This window comes from Podarcis bocagei (genome assembly GCF_964188305.1).
Source record: "Podarcis bocagei genome assembly, chromosome: 15".
NCBI lineage: Eukaryota > Metazoa > Chordata > Lepidosauria > Squamata > Lacertidae > Podarcis > Podarcis bocagei.
Genome location: NC_138141.1, coordinates 46,508,287 through 46,524,236, shown reverse-complemented (window position 1 = coordinate 46,524,236; position 15,950 = coordinate 46,508,287). Strand labels below are relative to the sequence as shown.

General features: G+C 50.0%; 1 protein-coding gene and 1 long non-coding RNA gene across 5 annotated transcripts in view; one reads left to right on the top strand and one right to left on the bottom strand.

The window, feature by feature from the left end:
* The window catches only part of LOC308574519, a 160,848-nt gene that overhangs the window by 71,232 nt on the left and 73,666 nt on the right, over positions 1-15,950 (top strand). The gene's annotated exons all lie outside the window — the stretch shown is intronic.
* The window catches only part of FOXN1 (forkhead box N1), a 48,570-nt gene that overhangs the window by 15,823 nt on the left and 16,797 nt on the right, over positions 1-15,950 (bottom strand). For all 4 annotated transcript variants that reach the window (XM_081172375.1, XM_081172374.1, XM_081172372.1 and 1 more), the window contains exons 2-4: positions 9,314-9,454; positions 7,441-7,947; positions 2,498-2,605 (exon numbers count right to left, since the gene is read on the bottom strand). In XM_081172375.1, the coding sequence (XP_081028501.1) occupies positions 2,498-2,605; positions 7,441-7,947; positions 9,314-9,433 (735 nt within the window). In that variant the 5' untranslated portion in view covers positions 9,434-9,454. The remainder of the gene's footprint in view (positions 1-2,497; positions 2,606-7,440; positions 7,948-9,313; positions 9,455-15,950) is intronic.

The following is a 15,950-nucleotide window of genomic DNA, read 5'->3' as shown; positions in this document are numbered from 1 at the left end:
GGAACAGGGAGAGCCCTTCTCAAGGCCGAGGGAGCCCAGGCTGCTTGAGGGGAGGGAAGCGGCCCCAGGAACCGAGCCCAGAAAGCTCTTGGGCAGCCAGGGAAGATGCTGTCTTGTGTTGTGGGTGATATTCTGTTCTCTGCAGCCCGTCCTGGGGAGATTTACCTGTGGAAGCTGCAAAGCCCTACAGAGGAATATTAATGGCAAGGAGATGGTGTGCCCTTTAAATGTTGCTGTACTAGCTCCGGGCAGCCAGCATGCCCAATGGTTAGGGATGATCAAGGGAACAGAGGGACTCAACGATGTGGAAGGTTTGCAGCGTTTGGGGCATTTTAGGTAAGTGAGGTGACACGACAGGAATTTATAAAGTTCTGGAGGGCAAGGAGAAAGCAGACAGAGGTGATTTTTTTCTCCCACTCATAACATTGGAACTCTGATGAAGCTGAAGGTTAGGAGATGCAGGGCAGATGGAAGAAAGTCCTTCGTCACGCAGCACGGAGTTAACCTGTGGAACTCCCTCCCACAGGAGACAGCGAGAGCCGCCAATTTGGAGGATTTCCAAAGAAGACCGGAGAAATTCTGGGAGGAGGAGATCATGCGGCTGGACGCAGTGAGATCAGGATGCTGGACTAAACGGGCAACGTAAGATCAGCTTATGATCTTACGATGGGAGCTGGAGGAAGAAACGGAGGGCCACAAGTTCACCCCCCTGACGTGCGCATTCTGCATCCGGGGAGGCGTCCAAATTGTTTTTGAGCCCCCTGCCTTAATAGCTCAACTGGGATGCTGAGAAGGCGGTGTGAGCCCCCGACATTGAATGCACAGTCCTGGGAGCTGCCGTTTGCCCAACACCATCAACAAACTTCAATTCCCAGAATTCTTCTTTTTAAATGTCTGGCATGTGTGCTACCAAAGACATGGTCATTGGTTGCAAGATCCCAGTCAGGGGACGGCAAAGCCTTGCCTAGTTATTGCTATCAGTTTGGGGCTCCAAGGAGCCTAAACGGCTGTTGCTGGACTAGATGGGTCACTTTTGGCTTGATCCAGCAAGGATCAGGTCCAACTTGTGGGTTTCCTGCTCTGAATCTTGGGGCTGTGGGCTCAAGCTCCATGTTGGGCGAAAGATTCCTTCCTTGACGTGGGGTAGACTGCATGATGCTCATGGCCCCTTCCAAATTGATGATTCTGTTATTCGATTGGGGCATCTGGTCAGCCACTGTGAGAAAAGGGTGATGAACTAGGTGGGCCCCCTTTGGCCTGACCCAACAGAGGTCTTCTGTTGCTCTCGTGGAACCTCCAGGCCTAGTGGCAGTCTATCTTGATTCCTAGGCTATTTGGCCATGGTGAGGCTGGGCCAGAAGGGCCACTGGTCTGATCAAGTGGAGCTTTTCTGGTGCGCTTGGGGGTCAGACCATGTGCCAGGGCTTTTCTTGGCATCTTGGGCCACATCCTGCCCTCCAGTGAGGCTCCAGGGGTCACCTGCCCCACCCTGCTCACCTGCGGTTCTGGGGCCAGGCGAGGAAGTTCTTTGCTCTGCAATTCCGATTTTATTGGTTTCAGTCTCTCCTTCAGAAGTTGGGGAAGGAGCTGGCGGAGGTGTCCTCATTACGGGCTGTTTTGAAAGGCCATTTCTGTTTTATGAGTTTCAAGGCAGTCGGTGTCAGGTGTGTTATTTCGTTTTTTATAGGCAAATGAAGGACAGCAGAATGGTCCAACCGCCTTTCGGGAGTTTTACGACGGCAAGGCTGGCACCACCGTCCTCGTAAGGCGGGTGGGCAGGTGACTCCAGGCCAGCCAGGAGATGGTTTCTGACTGAGTCAGCCTTGACCCAGCAAAACACGAGGCAAATCCGTTCTGCTGGTCAGGGCCAGAAACGAACGAGGACGCTGACCTCCCTGGATGACAGAGAGCTAGGTCAGGCAGTCAGAAGCCAGGATGCTCTGCGGAAGGAATCCGATGATGGCAACCTGGAAGTGGCTCGTTCTGCAGGATCGGGCCCCTGTCCTGCCTGGTCCAGCATCCTGTTCTCACAGTGGCCGACCAGATGCCTTTTTGGGGAAGCCCACTAGCGGGAGCTGAGTGCGAAAGCAACTCTCGTCTCCTGCACTTTCAAGCAACTCATATTCGAGAGCATTGCTGCCTTGGGCCGTGGGAATAGAGCGGATTCATTGTGACTGGTAGGCACTGAGAGTCTTAGCCTCTGTGGCCCATCCAGTCCAGATCTCCCAATGTGAAACGTGCAAGCAGGATTCGAACACAAGAGCAACTCTCCCCCTCCTGCGGTCTCCAGCATTCTGGTATTCAGAAGCATTTCCTGCCTCCGACCGTGGAAGCCCTCAATAGCTCCCTCCTCCATGAAACGTGTGCAATCCTCTTTCAAAAAGGGTTAGTGATTGTCAGCGTCTCCTGCAGGAAGGAGTTCCGCAGTTCAGCTGCTGCACACTGCAATCTGGGTGCCACTATTGTTGTGGGTGGGGGTCACCCCATCCTGTCTTACCTGGTGGAAAGGATGAGAGGGGCAATACATCTGGGGGGCCTGAGGTTGGTAGCAGTAGGGGCTGGTCTGTTCCTCCAACGGTGGGGTCTTCAGCTTGACCTCTGTTTCCTGGTGGATGAGAGAAGAATGTCATGGTGCCATGTTAAAAAAAACCCAAACCCCAAAACCTCAGGTGTGGGAAGCCTGTGTTGGTACTACTCGAAGTGAGAGCTGGACCATAAAGAAGGCTGATCGCTGAAGAATGGATGCTTTTGAATTATGGTGCTGGAGGAGACTCTTGAGAGTCCCATGGACTGCAAGAAGATCCAACCTCTCCATTCTTAAGGAAATCAGCCCTGAGTGCTCACTGGAAGGACAGATCCTGAAGCTGAAGCTCCAGGACTTTGGCCACCTCATGAGAAGACTCCTTGGAAAAGACCCTGATGTTGGGAAAGATGGAGGGCACAAGGAGAAGAGGACGACGGAGGACGAGATGGTGAGGCTACTGACATGAGTTTGACCAAACTGCGAGGGGCAGTAGAAGACGGGAGTGCTTGGCGTGCTCTGGTCCAGGGGGTCACAAAGAGGTGGACACGACTAAACAACTCAACAACAACAACAACTACTACTACTCGGAGTAGAGCCACAATGAAATGAATAGGTAGCTTAGATCCATTCGTTCCAAGGGGTCTACCCTGAGGAGGACCAGCGATTGAGCTCATGGACATGAAGGTGAGTGTTGGAAGATTCAGAGCCGATAAAAGACAGGACTTTTTCATGAACCCCATAAATAAACAGCGGAACTCACTCCAGCAGGAGGCCAACTGGGATGGCTTTAAAAGTTCAAGCAAATTCATGGAAGAAGAGAGGGCTATTGATGGCTTTGGGGCTTTGAAATTCTGAATCGTGTCGTGCAAAATAAAAATTGCAAGCCTAATGCATATATTAGGGGGAAGTGGCTGCCAAATGTTTATGTGAGTTAAAATAAAGCTCAAAGATGTGTTCTGTTAGTGGAAACGGCTTGCTGGGAAATGTGTTTATGTAGAAAAGTGTCTATTGGGAGATAAAGGCACAGAAATGTAGGGTTTTTTTTAGTATTTAAAAAATTGCAAGCTGATGAAAAAATGAAGCAAATTGGGCTGAAAGATGGAAAAATGAAAAACTGAAACGTCCAGATTCTTCCACCCTAATGTTATGAGTTTGGGGGAAGTAGACTGTATGCAAAGACCCTTCTAATCCCTGCATCCAGCAAGTGTTAAACTCCAATGAAGGCTCCTAATTCTTGGAATAGCCAGACTAGCCTCCTTGTGATGTGCAAAGGGATGGGCAGTAATGTGACCTAGAAGTAAAACAGCAACCGGGGGAAAGAGCCACAGCAACGTTTGAGAGCCGTATTTGATTTCTGTTTGACTGCTGCTATGGGAGCAGCAAGACCATTTTTGGGTGTAACAACAACAACAACAACAACAACAATAATAATAATAATAATATTTATACCCCACCCAACTGGCTGGGTTTCCCCAGCCACTCTGGGCGGCTTCCAACAAAATATTAAAATAGAATAGTCCGTCAAACATTAAAAGCTTCCCTAAATTGCTGGAAACTCCTCCAGGTTGTATATATGTGTAAACAAGCCATGTTATTATTAATTATTATTAATAATAATAATTGAATTTATATACCGCCCGATACAAGGAGGTCTTAGGGCAGTTCACAGAATAAAATCAAAATATAAAACCACAAAATACATAATCAAAATAAAGACAACAACCCAATAATTCTCCATCCCCCAAAAGAAACAGCAACCACATTTTAAAAGGGCATAGGATGTCAATCAAATCAACCAAAGGCCTGGTTAAAAAGGAACGTTTTTGCCTGGCGCTTGAAGTGTAAAATGAAGGCACCAGGTGAACTTCCCTGGGGAGAAGCCTTCCCAGAAGCCTCGGAAGGTGATCTCGGGGTCTGGGTAGGTTCATCTGGAAAGAGGCGGTCCTTGAGATACTGTGACCCTGAGCCCTTTAAGGCTTTATAGGTCAAAACCAGCACTTTGAACTGAGCCTGGAAACTAATTGGTAGCCAGTGCGGTCAGACTAGGATCGCCAATGTAATGTGCTCAAACCGCCTTGTTCCGGTGAGCAACCTGGCCATCGATTCCGCACCAGCTAAAGTTCCCAAATTGTCTTCAGAGACATATATCATAAAGACACCACAGTCTCCGCTCTGCTTCATTTCCAAAAGGAAACACAAATGGTGGGACCCCAGAATCTGGTCAGAAACTGGGGTGCCATTCAACAATAACAGGATCAGAAGCAGGTAGCAGCGGGATGAGGCCAGAGGGGGACCCTCTAGTCCAGACTTCCTTGAACTCGGCCCCCCAGATGTTTTGAGACTACAATTCCCATCATCCCTGACCACTGGGTCCTGCTAGCTTGAGATCATGGGAGTTGTAGGCCAAAAACATCTGGAGGGCTGAGTTTGAGGAAGCCTGTGTCTAGTCTAACCTCCTGTCCTCATCTGGGGCCACCCAGATGCCCCCAAACGAAGACCACAAGCAGGACACAAGAGCCCTCTTCCTTCGCTCGGATCCCAGAAACTGGAACTCAGAGGCATTTCCTTCCACTGGTTGTGGAGGCAGAGTGCGGCCATCCCCGCTAACCCTCTTTTAAAGCCATCCAAGATGGTGGCCGTCAACACCGCCTGGTTTGGGGAAGAAACAGCAATTGGGTTTTCTGCACATTAACATTTGTTCCCATCTAGCAGGTTTTCCAAAGGCAAAACCGCAAATTGAATAATGCAACAATAACAAAAATAATACATAGTAGGTAAAGAAGTCGCAGACGTGTGGAGGGAAGTACTGGGCTGCAGGGAGGGAGGTGAATGGATTAACTGAAATTGTTAAAGATTGGTATAGCGTTTAAGAGATTTAAATTTTCATTAAGATTCTATAAGGAAAGCAGAAAGCAGCAAGAAATATCAAGTAAAGGTATCAGAGGAGGAGCTCAGTGTAAATGAAAACATGAGACTTATGGTTTTGTTACATATGATATTATTTTGGAGTTGTCTGCTTATTTTGGAGTTGTTCGTTGTAAAGAATGTATATAAAGAATGTATATAAAGAAGGTACAGGGTTATAAAGACCAGGACTAGCCGCCTGAGAAACAGTTTCTACCCAAATGCAATTCTGGTTTTAAACGCAGTATAAGGAGTCTTTATAGGAGTATATTGTATTTTAAAATGGGGATTCAGAGTTTTTAGGGTGTTTTGAATGTCTTATGTAGATTTCTCAATTTCATTGTTCTGTATGGGACAATGACAATAAACTGATCATATCGTGTGTGAATAATTTTTTTAAAAAAAAATGGGGGGGAGCAAAAAAGCAAGAAGAAGAAAAGAAAATAGGAAAAGCATTGGACAAAAGGAAGGCAGCTCGGACTCCTGCTTTCTAGGCATGGATGGGGCAAGCGGGAGGAGCCCAGAGATTGGTCGCTGGGAAAGGGCCAGCGGACTCTTTGGTGTCTCTAAGAAACACCTTTCGCACTGATTCTGCTGCAGTTGCAGCCGGAATGTACTGTACAGAGAAGGCTTGGCTGCTGGTGACTCCTTTGCAATCCTGTGCAACTCCAGAATGCGTCTTGCCAGCCAGGAGACCTTGTGACTGTTACACCTCTAATTAAAGCAGCAAGTGATTTTAAAATGTCTTAATTAATGGGTATAACGCATCTCTTTTCCTCTCTTTTCTTTGGCCGGTCTGTAGAGCCTAAGACTGAAAGTTAAACAGAGAGAGGAGTGTGTGGATGTGCTGCTTTCGGGGGTGATCTCCTTGAAACAGCTTTGGGCGCCTAAGAAGACCAGAAGAGCAGGCTGCAGGATCAGGCCAGTGGGAGCCTCCCTGGTCCAGCCTCCTGCTCTCACGGTGGCCAGCCAGATGCCCGTTTTGAGCAGCCTGCCTTCAGGATCCAAACCCTCCAGAAACTGGCATTCAGAAGTGTTGCTGCTTCTCCATGAATTCGCCTAAGCCTCTTTCAAAGCCATCCAAGTTGGTGGCCATCACTGTCTCCCGCAGCAGCAGGGAGTTCCGCAGTTTAACTTTGAGTGAAGAAAGACTTCTCTTTCGTCTCACCGGAACATCCCAGCATTCAGCTTCATGGGAGGTCCAGGAATTCTAGTGTTACGAGAGAGGGAGGAAAACTTCTCTCTATCTACTCTCTCCAAGCCAGGTTTATCAATTTACAAACTTAAACCATGTCACCTCCTAATCACTACTTCTCTAAACTGAAAAGTAGGGGACTCACTTCCTCCCCTCAATCATTTGGCCCTTTTCTGACCCTTTCCAGCGCTACAATATACTTTTGAGGGGAGGCAGCCAGGGCACAAATCCGATCGCACCAGAGATTTGTATTATGATATTGGCAGTTTTCTTTCCAACGTCTTTCCTAATGATCCTTAGCACGGCGTTTGCATTTTTCACGGCTGCCGCACACGGCACTGACATCTCCATTGAGCTGTGCACTTTCTTCATGGCCTGCGCGGTTTTCTATACCTGTGCCATGCGCTGCAACTCTCAGACGCTTCGACTTCACCCCCAAAGGCACACTCCTCCATTGTCTGTCGAGACAGACGGAGGCCAGCGATCATCTTGCGTCTTCCTTGACTCTTAAAAAGCCTTAAATGCTGCAACCCTTTCCCCATCCCTTTGATCATTTTGGTGGATGTAATAACTGTAAAAAAAAATTATCCAGAAGGGACCCTGAGGGTCATCCAGTCCAACCCGCTGCAATCACAGCTGAAGAATCTCTGGCAGGTGGCCACCCAACCTCTGCTTCAAAACCTCCAAGGAAGGAGAGTGCACCACCTTCTGAGGTCATGGAAGCATAGAACTGTAGAGTGGGGACCCCCGAGCATAACCTAATTTAAACCCACCTCCCAAGGAATGCCGCCATTTAATTAGAATGAGCCCAACTCACCATAGCCTGGGGGTGATGTTCCTGCCCAGGGTTGCAATACTGCAGGCCGTTGCACCAGGCTGGCTCGGAGGAGAGGCTGGGAAGGTGTGCCAGATACATCTCTGCCTCCCTGGTCATGGTGGGCCCACACATCTCCTCAAAGCCCTCCATGCTGGCTGCCTTGAACAGGTGTCCGTCCATGGCCAGGGCCTGCTGAGCTTCTGGGAAGGTCTCCTCCGGGAACTGCCTCTTGTAAGGGTGGAAAGGGGTGTTGCGGAGGGAGCTCTTGAACCGGCCACAGGTGCCGGCCGCGCTCTCCTCGTAGCTGTAGCGCCTGAACTTCTCGGCACCGCTGGAAGGGACCTTGAAGGCTTCCTGCTCAGCTGGGTTACCTTGGCCAGCGGAGAACCTCCCGTAGATGTGTTCGGGGGGCGGGGAGGAGGTGCTGGAGCTCGGGGAGGACTCCGAGTGCGTCCTCTCGGTCCGGGGCTCGCCATCATACGACGGGCAGCAGAAGCCAGGGGTCTCCTGAAAACAGAGGCATAGCAAGGTCAGGGGGTACCCGGTGCAATTTTCTTTTTTGTTAACCCCCACATTGCAATATTTGGGAACATTGCCCAGAGGTGTTGAGCTTTTTAAAGGGAGGGTTGGTGCGAAACAGATACAGTGGTACCTCGGGTTACAGACGCTTCAGGTTACAGACTCCGCTAACCCAGAAATAGTACCTTGGGTTAAGAACTTCACTTCGATGAGAACAGAAATCGTGCGGTGGCAGCACAGCGGGAGGCCCTTTAGCTAAAGTGGTGCTTCAGGTTAAGAACAGTTGCAGGTTAAGAACGGACCTCCAGAACGAATTAAGTACTTAACCCGAGGTACCACTGTACACCCACAGATCACGCAAATCCGACTGGCGATCACATGGAACTGTATCAGCGCCACCAGATGGGGGTGCAAGCATCGCCTGCCGGGGGTGCCAGCGCCGGCCACTGATCACGAAAATCTGACTGCCGATCGCATAAAACCACCACTGGGGATGCAAGCGCCGGCCGTTTGGGGGTGCGAACCCCACCGGCCGGGGGTGCCAGGCTGATCGCTGGCCGTATTTGCACGATCAGCAGATGGATTATCCCAACGACGATCGCGCCAATCACAAAAATCCACCTGCTGGGGGTGCAAGCGCCGCCATGACGATCCACCCAGAGGGATTTTGTCACCCCTCCCAGGCATGGCACCTGGGATGAACCGCACCCCCCTTGCGACGCCCCTGCCTGAAAGCCACCAAACACCTTTGAGGAGGGTTAGGTCACTGTGAGAGCAGATACCGGGCAGGTAGAAGGTCCCAGGTTCTTTCCCCAATGGCATCACAAGGTAGGGAGTCCCGGCCTACCCAGGCAATAACTCCTCATCCAGTCTATCCCCCCCCCCAAAAAAACCCCAAACCCAGCTGGGCACTATTCCCAACCATCCCTACAAGATAAGTAAGCCAAACTCTATGGTGAGCACACCATAAACTCCACAGGCAAAACACCCCCTAGACCTAGGGGAGATTTCTGACTTGGGCAGGTGAGCCTTGGGGTCCCTTCCATTTTATCCTCACAACAACCAAGGTGAGCTTCACGGCTGAGTGGGAGATTTGAACCCTGGTCTCTCCTGGGTTCTAGTCTGACACTCTAACCACTAGGCAATGCTGGCTCATTACGTGATGTCAGCAGACTCCAGCTCCCATCAGCCCCCGTGGCCCCAATGGTCAGGAGGGCTGGGAGCTGATGTCCAGCAGGAACACCTCTTCTGGATTGACACTGGTCAAGCGGGGAAGAAAACGCACGGCCATTCTCATCTGCATTGCAGGGGGCTGGACTAAATGGCCTCCGGGGGTCTCTTCTAGGATTCTCACCTGCTGGATGGGGGACCCCGAATTGTCATGGGTCTGCATCCGGTCGCCGCGTGGGTTGCTGTCCAGAGAATCCGAAGACGAAAAGGTAATGCTAGATTGGTCTTGGAGCAGTGAAACCATCACCGACGCCAGCCAAGAATCCTGTTTCAACAGAGAAAAACAGCCAGCCGGGGAAATAAATACATGACCTCAGATGAATTGGAGACTTTCTGAGCTTCACAACAGGATGCACTTCAGTGCCTCTGATCCCAAGGAAAGGAGCTGGGCTTCCATCTCCCTGAAATCAAGAGGATGGCTGTCGCCGGTCCTGTTGGTTTTGACGGGACAAGGGGGTGAATTTTCGCTCAGTTGTTCATCTGCCAGGTGGTGGGTTCAGGAGGTAAGAAGAGGCTGCTGGATCAGGCCCATGGCCCATCTAGTCCACCATCCTGTTCTCACAGTAGTCAAATGCCCATCAGTACCTAGGACTCGGGATAGACTGCCTCTGGGAATGGAGGTTCCATAAATGAACCAGGAGAGACTTTCTGGATCAGGCCACTTGCCCACCTCACAGGGGGGCAGCCCCATGCCCAAAAGGGAAGTCCCCTAGCAGGATCCAAGCACAAGCAACTGGGATACAGAAGCATCACTGCCTCCAGCTGGGGAGGCAGAGCTGAGCCATCATGCCTAGCAGCCATCAAGACTCATCTCCTCCTCCATGAATTTGTCCAATTCCCTTTTAAAGCCACCCAGGTTGGCGTCTATCACTGCCTTCTGTGGGAGGGAGTTCCACAGTCCAACTCTTCTCTGCACGAAGGAGGTCTTTCTTTCCCCGGTCCTGAATATTCAGGGGATGACCCTGCCTTGCAACTTTGTGAGAGCGGAATAAAAGGATTTCCCTATCCACTTTCCATCAAAGCGCCATACAAGAGCATATAAATAGAGCAAAAGCCCACCATTGCCACCTGCAGAAGCCCACAACCCTGGCCAGACAAGCGGCTTTGAATCCCCCAGAACTGCCTACTTCTTGATATTTAAGAAGAGTTGGCTCCGGCGACTTTGAGCTCTCCTTTGCGAAACCTGGGATGGAAAGGCGACTGCTTTACGGCTCTTGTAAGGGGAGCAGAATGCAGCCGGCACCTCTGACAATCCAGAGAGGCACCTGCAAACTTTTTTTATTTCGCCTGGAATGCCTTCCTCGCAATCTCTGAACCTCCTGGGGCTTTTACACCCGGTTTCCGTTGCTGATCCCCCTGGGCGGCAAACATTTCAGCAGAACTTACTCATGATATAACATCCTTTCCCCCCCACCCCCCCCTTGAACTACAAAAGAGACTTTTTAGCATTTTTACAACCCTGCCTCTTTGTTTAATCCGAAACTGATAGATGAGGCTGGAACTTCCAGAGATAAACCCTTTGGGTGCAAAATCTGGGCGAAAGTTGCGGGAGACTGACAGGGCCCATGAGGAGGGCGCCCCAGATTTCTTGGGGCCACAGGGCAGTTTGGTTTTGCTTGGTTTCTACATCTGCTTGTAACCTTTCTAAACAAAAATCCGGATGGAGATTCATCAGCATTTTCTGTGCAAATTTCTCCTCAATGTACACATGCACACATTTTACTTAATATATGGATTTTTGAAAGAACCTCCCCCAGAAGCATCCTTTATCTTATTTCCTCTAATAACACACATTTCTCTCCCCCACTTCGCTGGAAAACCACACCACAATGTTTGGAGGAATGCAACTGTTACGAGACAGCTGCATTCACATGTTCAGTTTGTTTTCAGGTTGCGAACCGAGTGAATCTCTCTCTGCTCCCTAACAAAAACGCCCAAGGGCCCTGCCCTCTCCTTTGCCTAGATTTGACGCTCTGGGGTTTTCCACAGGGAACTTATTTCATTTCACTCGCCACACTCCTGTTTGCAAGGATGAGTGCTTTGTAAATAACAAGTTAATGAGCCATTTATGCAATTGATAAGAGAAGATGGCATCGCCTTAAAATCAGGAAAAGGGAAAAAAAACAGACGTGAATGCTAGAAAACTCAATAGAACTGTGGTAAGGGCAACCAGATTTGTAAGCCTCATCTACCTTCCTAACAGTCAATTTTAAAATTATTATTATTATTATTATTATTATTATTATTATTATTATTATTACGCAAGAGGACTGGAGAAATCCATGGAAGAGGAGAGGGCTATCGATGTCAACAATGGCTCTTCTCCACAGTCGGAAGCAGTGTGCTTCTGAACAGGGATCTGGGACAGTGACACGTGGTGAAATATTTAGTAGGGGGACAAGTTAGGGCTGCCAGAGGTTCCAGCTTGCGAGGGCAATTGTGGGGGCTGATGTCCCACACGTGTGGCATCCCGATGTCCTGTGGTTGCGCGCATGAGCAATGTGCCTCCCTTCCTAAGCCAGGAATTTGGGCAAGAGGCACCAGGCTTTAACACTTTAATACTCTAATTTAGCAGGAACATTTAGGGGACCAGCCTCACCCCCCTAGTCCACTGACTGCATGCGACTGGTCTGGAAACCGCAGGAGGGGAGAGGGCCCTTGGGCTCAAATCCTGCTTGCAGGTTTCCCAATAGAGGCACCTGACCGGTTGGCCGCCATGAAAACAGGATGCTGGAGTCGGTGGTCCCCTTTGGCCGGATCCAGCAATGGGTGCATACCCCCAAGGTTTAAGGCAAGCAGCATCACAGCTCCCACCTATTGCTGGCCTACAGCACGGGCTGCATAGCATATTTTTAGGTCCCATTCTCAGCATCTCTCATAAAGTGCGTCTCCTGTTTGTGCAAAGGTGACCAGAACCGCACAAGCTCTTCCAAACGAAGTCGCGCCATAGATTCACATAATGGCATTGCGGTATTTTTCCAGGGTTTGGAGGCGCAACCCCACTTAGGAGAGCAAAGGCATGGCTGCTTGAGTTTCTAGCGGGACAGATGGCAGCCAGCCAAGGCTGAGATTGCTCCTGACCAACGACCAAAGCCCCGTGTCTCCGCCGCACACTGCAAATGGTGCGTGGCCATCGCCACTTCCCCTCGGATTAGATGCCTGCTTTGAAAAAATCAAGGAAGTGGAAAGCGCTTGGAGGGGCGACGCTGGCCAAGCTCCTTCGCTTGCGTGACTGACGGGTCCCGTCAGCGAGCCAGGCCTGAACCCGGCCCCCGTTTCGTTCTCGCCCTTGGATTCCCGAGGGCCGCTATTCTGGCGACACCTCTTTGCCGCTCGCGCATCTTGCACCGCTGCTGCGCTGGATGCCAGGTGCTGCTGCTCCTGAGCAGGCCTCCCGTGTCCCCGGAGGCTGAGATCAACTTTCACTGGAAGGCGGCGTGTTTGGATGATCCCCAATTCGTAATTCATCCTCTGCTCTACATGCCTCCGAGGAGGTGCGTGATCCCAGGTTGACACCGGTGTTTCTGATCTTCCCCCTTCTCCCCCACCCCTTCTCCAAAGCACTAAATCACCCTCTTCCCAACCCCCCTTCCTTCCTCCTGGGATTCACTTCGATGCCTCTTGGTTCGAGAAAGAGCCAGAGCGTTGGAATAGGACCCCAAATCACCTCCACACCAGGATTCTTTAGCTGGGATATCCTGGCGGGTCCCTTCCATCTCCACAATCCTCTGATTCTAGATGGTACCACCACCATCAAGTTGCATCTCATTTCCTCATTTATTGCATTTTTCTCCCAGGAGCAGGAGGGGGAATACGTGATTCTTCTCCTCATCCTTTAATCCCTCCAACAGCCCCGCGAGGTAGCTCAGGTGGAGAGGCAATAACTTGGGCCAGGCTCACCCAGTGAGAGCTTCGTGGCTGAGCGGGAGGATTCGAACCCTGCTCTCTCCCCAGGCCTTAGCCTGACCCTCTAACCACTACACCGCACTGTCTCTCTAGCAAAGAGTGTGGCTGGAGAACCAGGCAAACGGCCTTGCGGGATCAGCAAGGGAGGCTCCGTGGCAGGAGAGATAAGAGCCTCGAGAGCAGCCACAAAACAAACCACGGCAGATTCCCTTTTTTGCAGCCACAGCAACACAGCCACAGCATGACCTCAGAAGAGGAGGAGGAGGAGGAGGCAGCTTTGTGCGGCACCTTTGAGTCTTCCAGGGTGGGGTTCAGGGGTTGAGTCAGCAGCTGGGTGGGGACGGGCCCAGGAGGGCGAGGTGGGGGAATGGCTGGCCTCTGGATTCCTGAGTCAAAACACCTTGTCTCTGATCTCCATCAGATCCAGATTGCGGCAGGTTTGGCCCACAAAGTGTGTATTCCTGCCTGGTGGTGTGAAAGGCTCCTCCTTTGGATTTCCACACGTGCCCAGAACATCCCTGGTGATTTCATGGAATCGTGCAGTCGGAAGGGGCCCCTGAGGGACATCTAGTCCAAACCCCTGCAATTGCAGGAAGCAGAGCTGAAGAATCCCAGACAATCTCTGCTTGAAAGCCTCCAAGGAAGGAGAGTCCACCACCTTCCAAGGGTGATCATTCCATTGTTGAACTGTTGAAATTCCTTCCTGATGTTTAGTCAGAAAATCCTTTCTTGCAACTTGAAGCCCTGGGTTCGAGTCCTACCCTCCAGAGCAGGAGAAAACATGCTTGCTTCCTCCTTCAGGTGACAGCCCTTGAGATATTTGAAGATGGCTCTATCTCAGTCTCCTCTTTTCCAGGCTAAACATACCCAGCGCCTTCAACCGTTCCTCATCAGGCTTCACTTTCTGACTCTTGATCATCTTGGTTGCCCTCCTCTACACACCTTCCAGCTTGCAAGTGTCATTTTTTAACTGGGGTGCCCAGAACTGAACACAGGACTCCAGGCAGGGCCTGACCAAGGCAGAACAGGGTGATACTATTACTAATGAGTGCTGGAAATGTAAAGGAAGGTATCTTTTACTACATGTGGTGGACTTGTAAAGAGGTAAAGGCTTTCTGGGAAAAGATATATAATGAGTTAAAGAAAATGTTGAAAAATACTTTTGTTGAAAAACCAGAAGTCTTTTTATTGGTTATAGTGGCTGAAGAGATACCAAGGGAAGGTAAAAGATTGTTTATGTATGCAACAACTGCGGCAAGAATTCTTTACAAGAAGAAGTACCAACGAAAGAAGAGGGGCCGATGAAGATGTTGGACTATGCAGAATTGGCGAAGCTGGTGGGAAAAACCCGAAACCAGCAAGATCAAGCATTCCAAAAGGACTGGGTCACATTTATACGATATCTGAAAGATTATTGTAAGCAATTAACACCACTAGCAGGGTTGTCTGAAGACACGCAACGAGAAATTTTCTACCTTTCTATATTTACAGTGGTACCTCGGGTTAAGAACTTAATTAGTTCTGGAGATCTGTTATTAACCTGAAACTGTTCTTAACCCGAAGCACCACTTTAGCTAATGGGGCCTCCTTCTGCTGCGCCGCCGGAGCACGATTTCTGTTCTCATCCTGAAGCAAAGTTCTTAACCCGAGGGACTATTTCTGGGTTAGCGGAGTCTGTAACCTGAAGCGTATGTAACCCGAGGTACCACTGTATTTAAATTTTGAGTTATTTTATAATGTATGTAATGAGAACTGGAAAACGTGCAAAACGCAATCATATAAAAGTTAATTTTGAAAGCCATGAGGTGGGAGGGAAGGAAGTTGACAGGGTCTAAAGAGCCAGGGATGTATTTGTTGTTGAGTCATTTAGTCGTGTCCGACTCTTCGTGACCCCCTGGACCAGAGCACGCCAGGCCCTCCTGTCTTCCACTGCCTCCCTCAGTTTGGTCAAACTCATGCTGGTAGCTTCCAGAAAACTGTCCCACCATCTCGTCCTCTGTTGTCCCCTTCTCCTTGTGCCCTCCATCTTTCCCAACATCAGGGTCTTTTCCAGGAAGTCTTCTCTTCTCATGAGGTGGCCAAAGGATTGGAGCCTCAGCTTCAGGATCTGTCCTTCCAGTGAGCACTCAGGGCTGATTTCCTTCAGAATGGAGAGGTTTGATCTTCTTGCAGTCCATGGGACTCTCAAGAGTCTCCTCCAACACCATAATTCAAAAGCATTAGTTCTTCAGCCATCAGCCTTCTTTATGGTCCAGCTCTCACTTCCATACATCACTACTGTGAAAACCAGAGCTTTAACTATACAGACCTTTGTTGGGAAGGTGATGTCTCTGCTTTTTAAGATGCTGTCTAAAGAGCCAGGGATGTATAGTGGAGTGTTATGATGTGAACGTATATTATAAAATGGAAAAGAAAAATAATAATCATGGGGTTGAAGTGTGTGTGTAATCATGGATCAACACCACAGCACTGGGAAACAGGTCATTCCTAGCAGGCCGGCTGGCCAGCCTAACTCCATCCTCCTGTACAATTAAGTGTTGCAATGCCTTCGTCTGCAATAGGGAGTGAGATGGTCCTGGCAACCTGTCATTTGAAACAAGCCAATGTGGTGCGCCTCAAGTGTATCTCAGGGAGATCTTTGCATACCTTGAGGAGGGATTCCTCTGGCACACTATTTCCTCTGCCAATGTGCTCTGTTCTGTTCTGGAGCAGGTGGCTGCTGGTGCCCATTGGGGCTAGTAAGGTGGGCGACAGGCAGCCCCAGCTGTAGGCGGGACCAGAACCAGTGACGGGCAGCGGCCGATCCAATAGCAGGCCGCGTTTGGACGCCATCTGTATTTAAAGCAGCGTCAAAC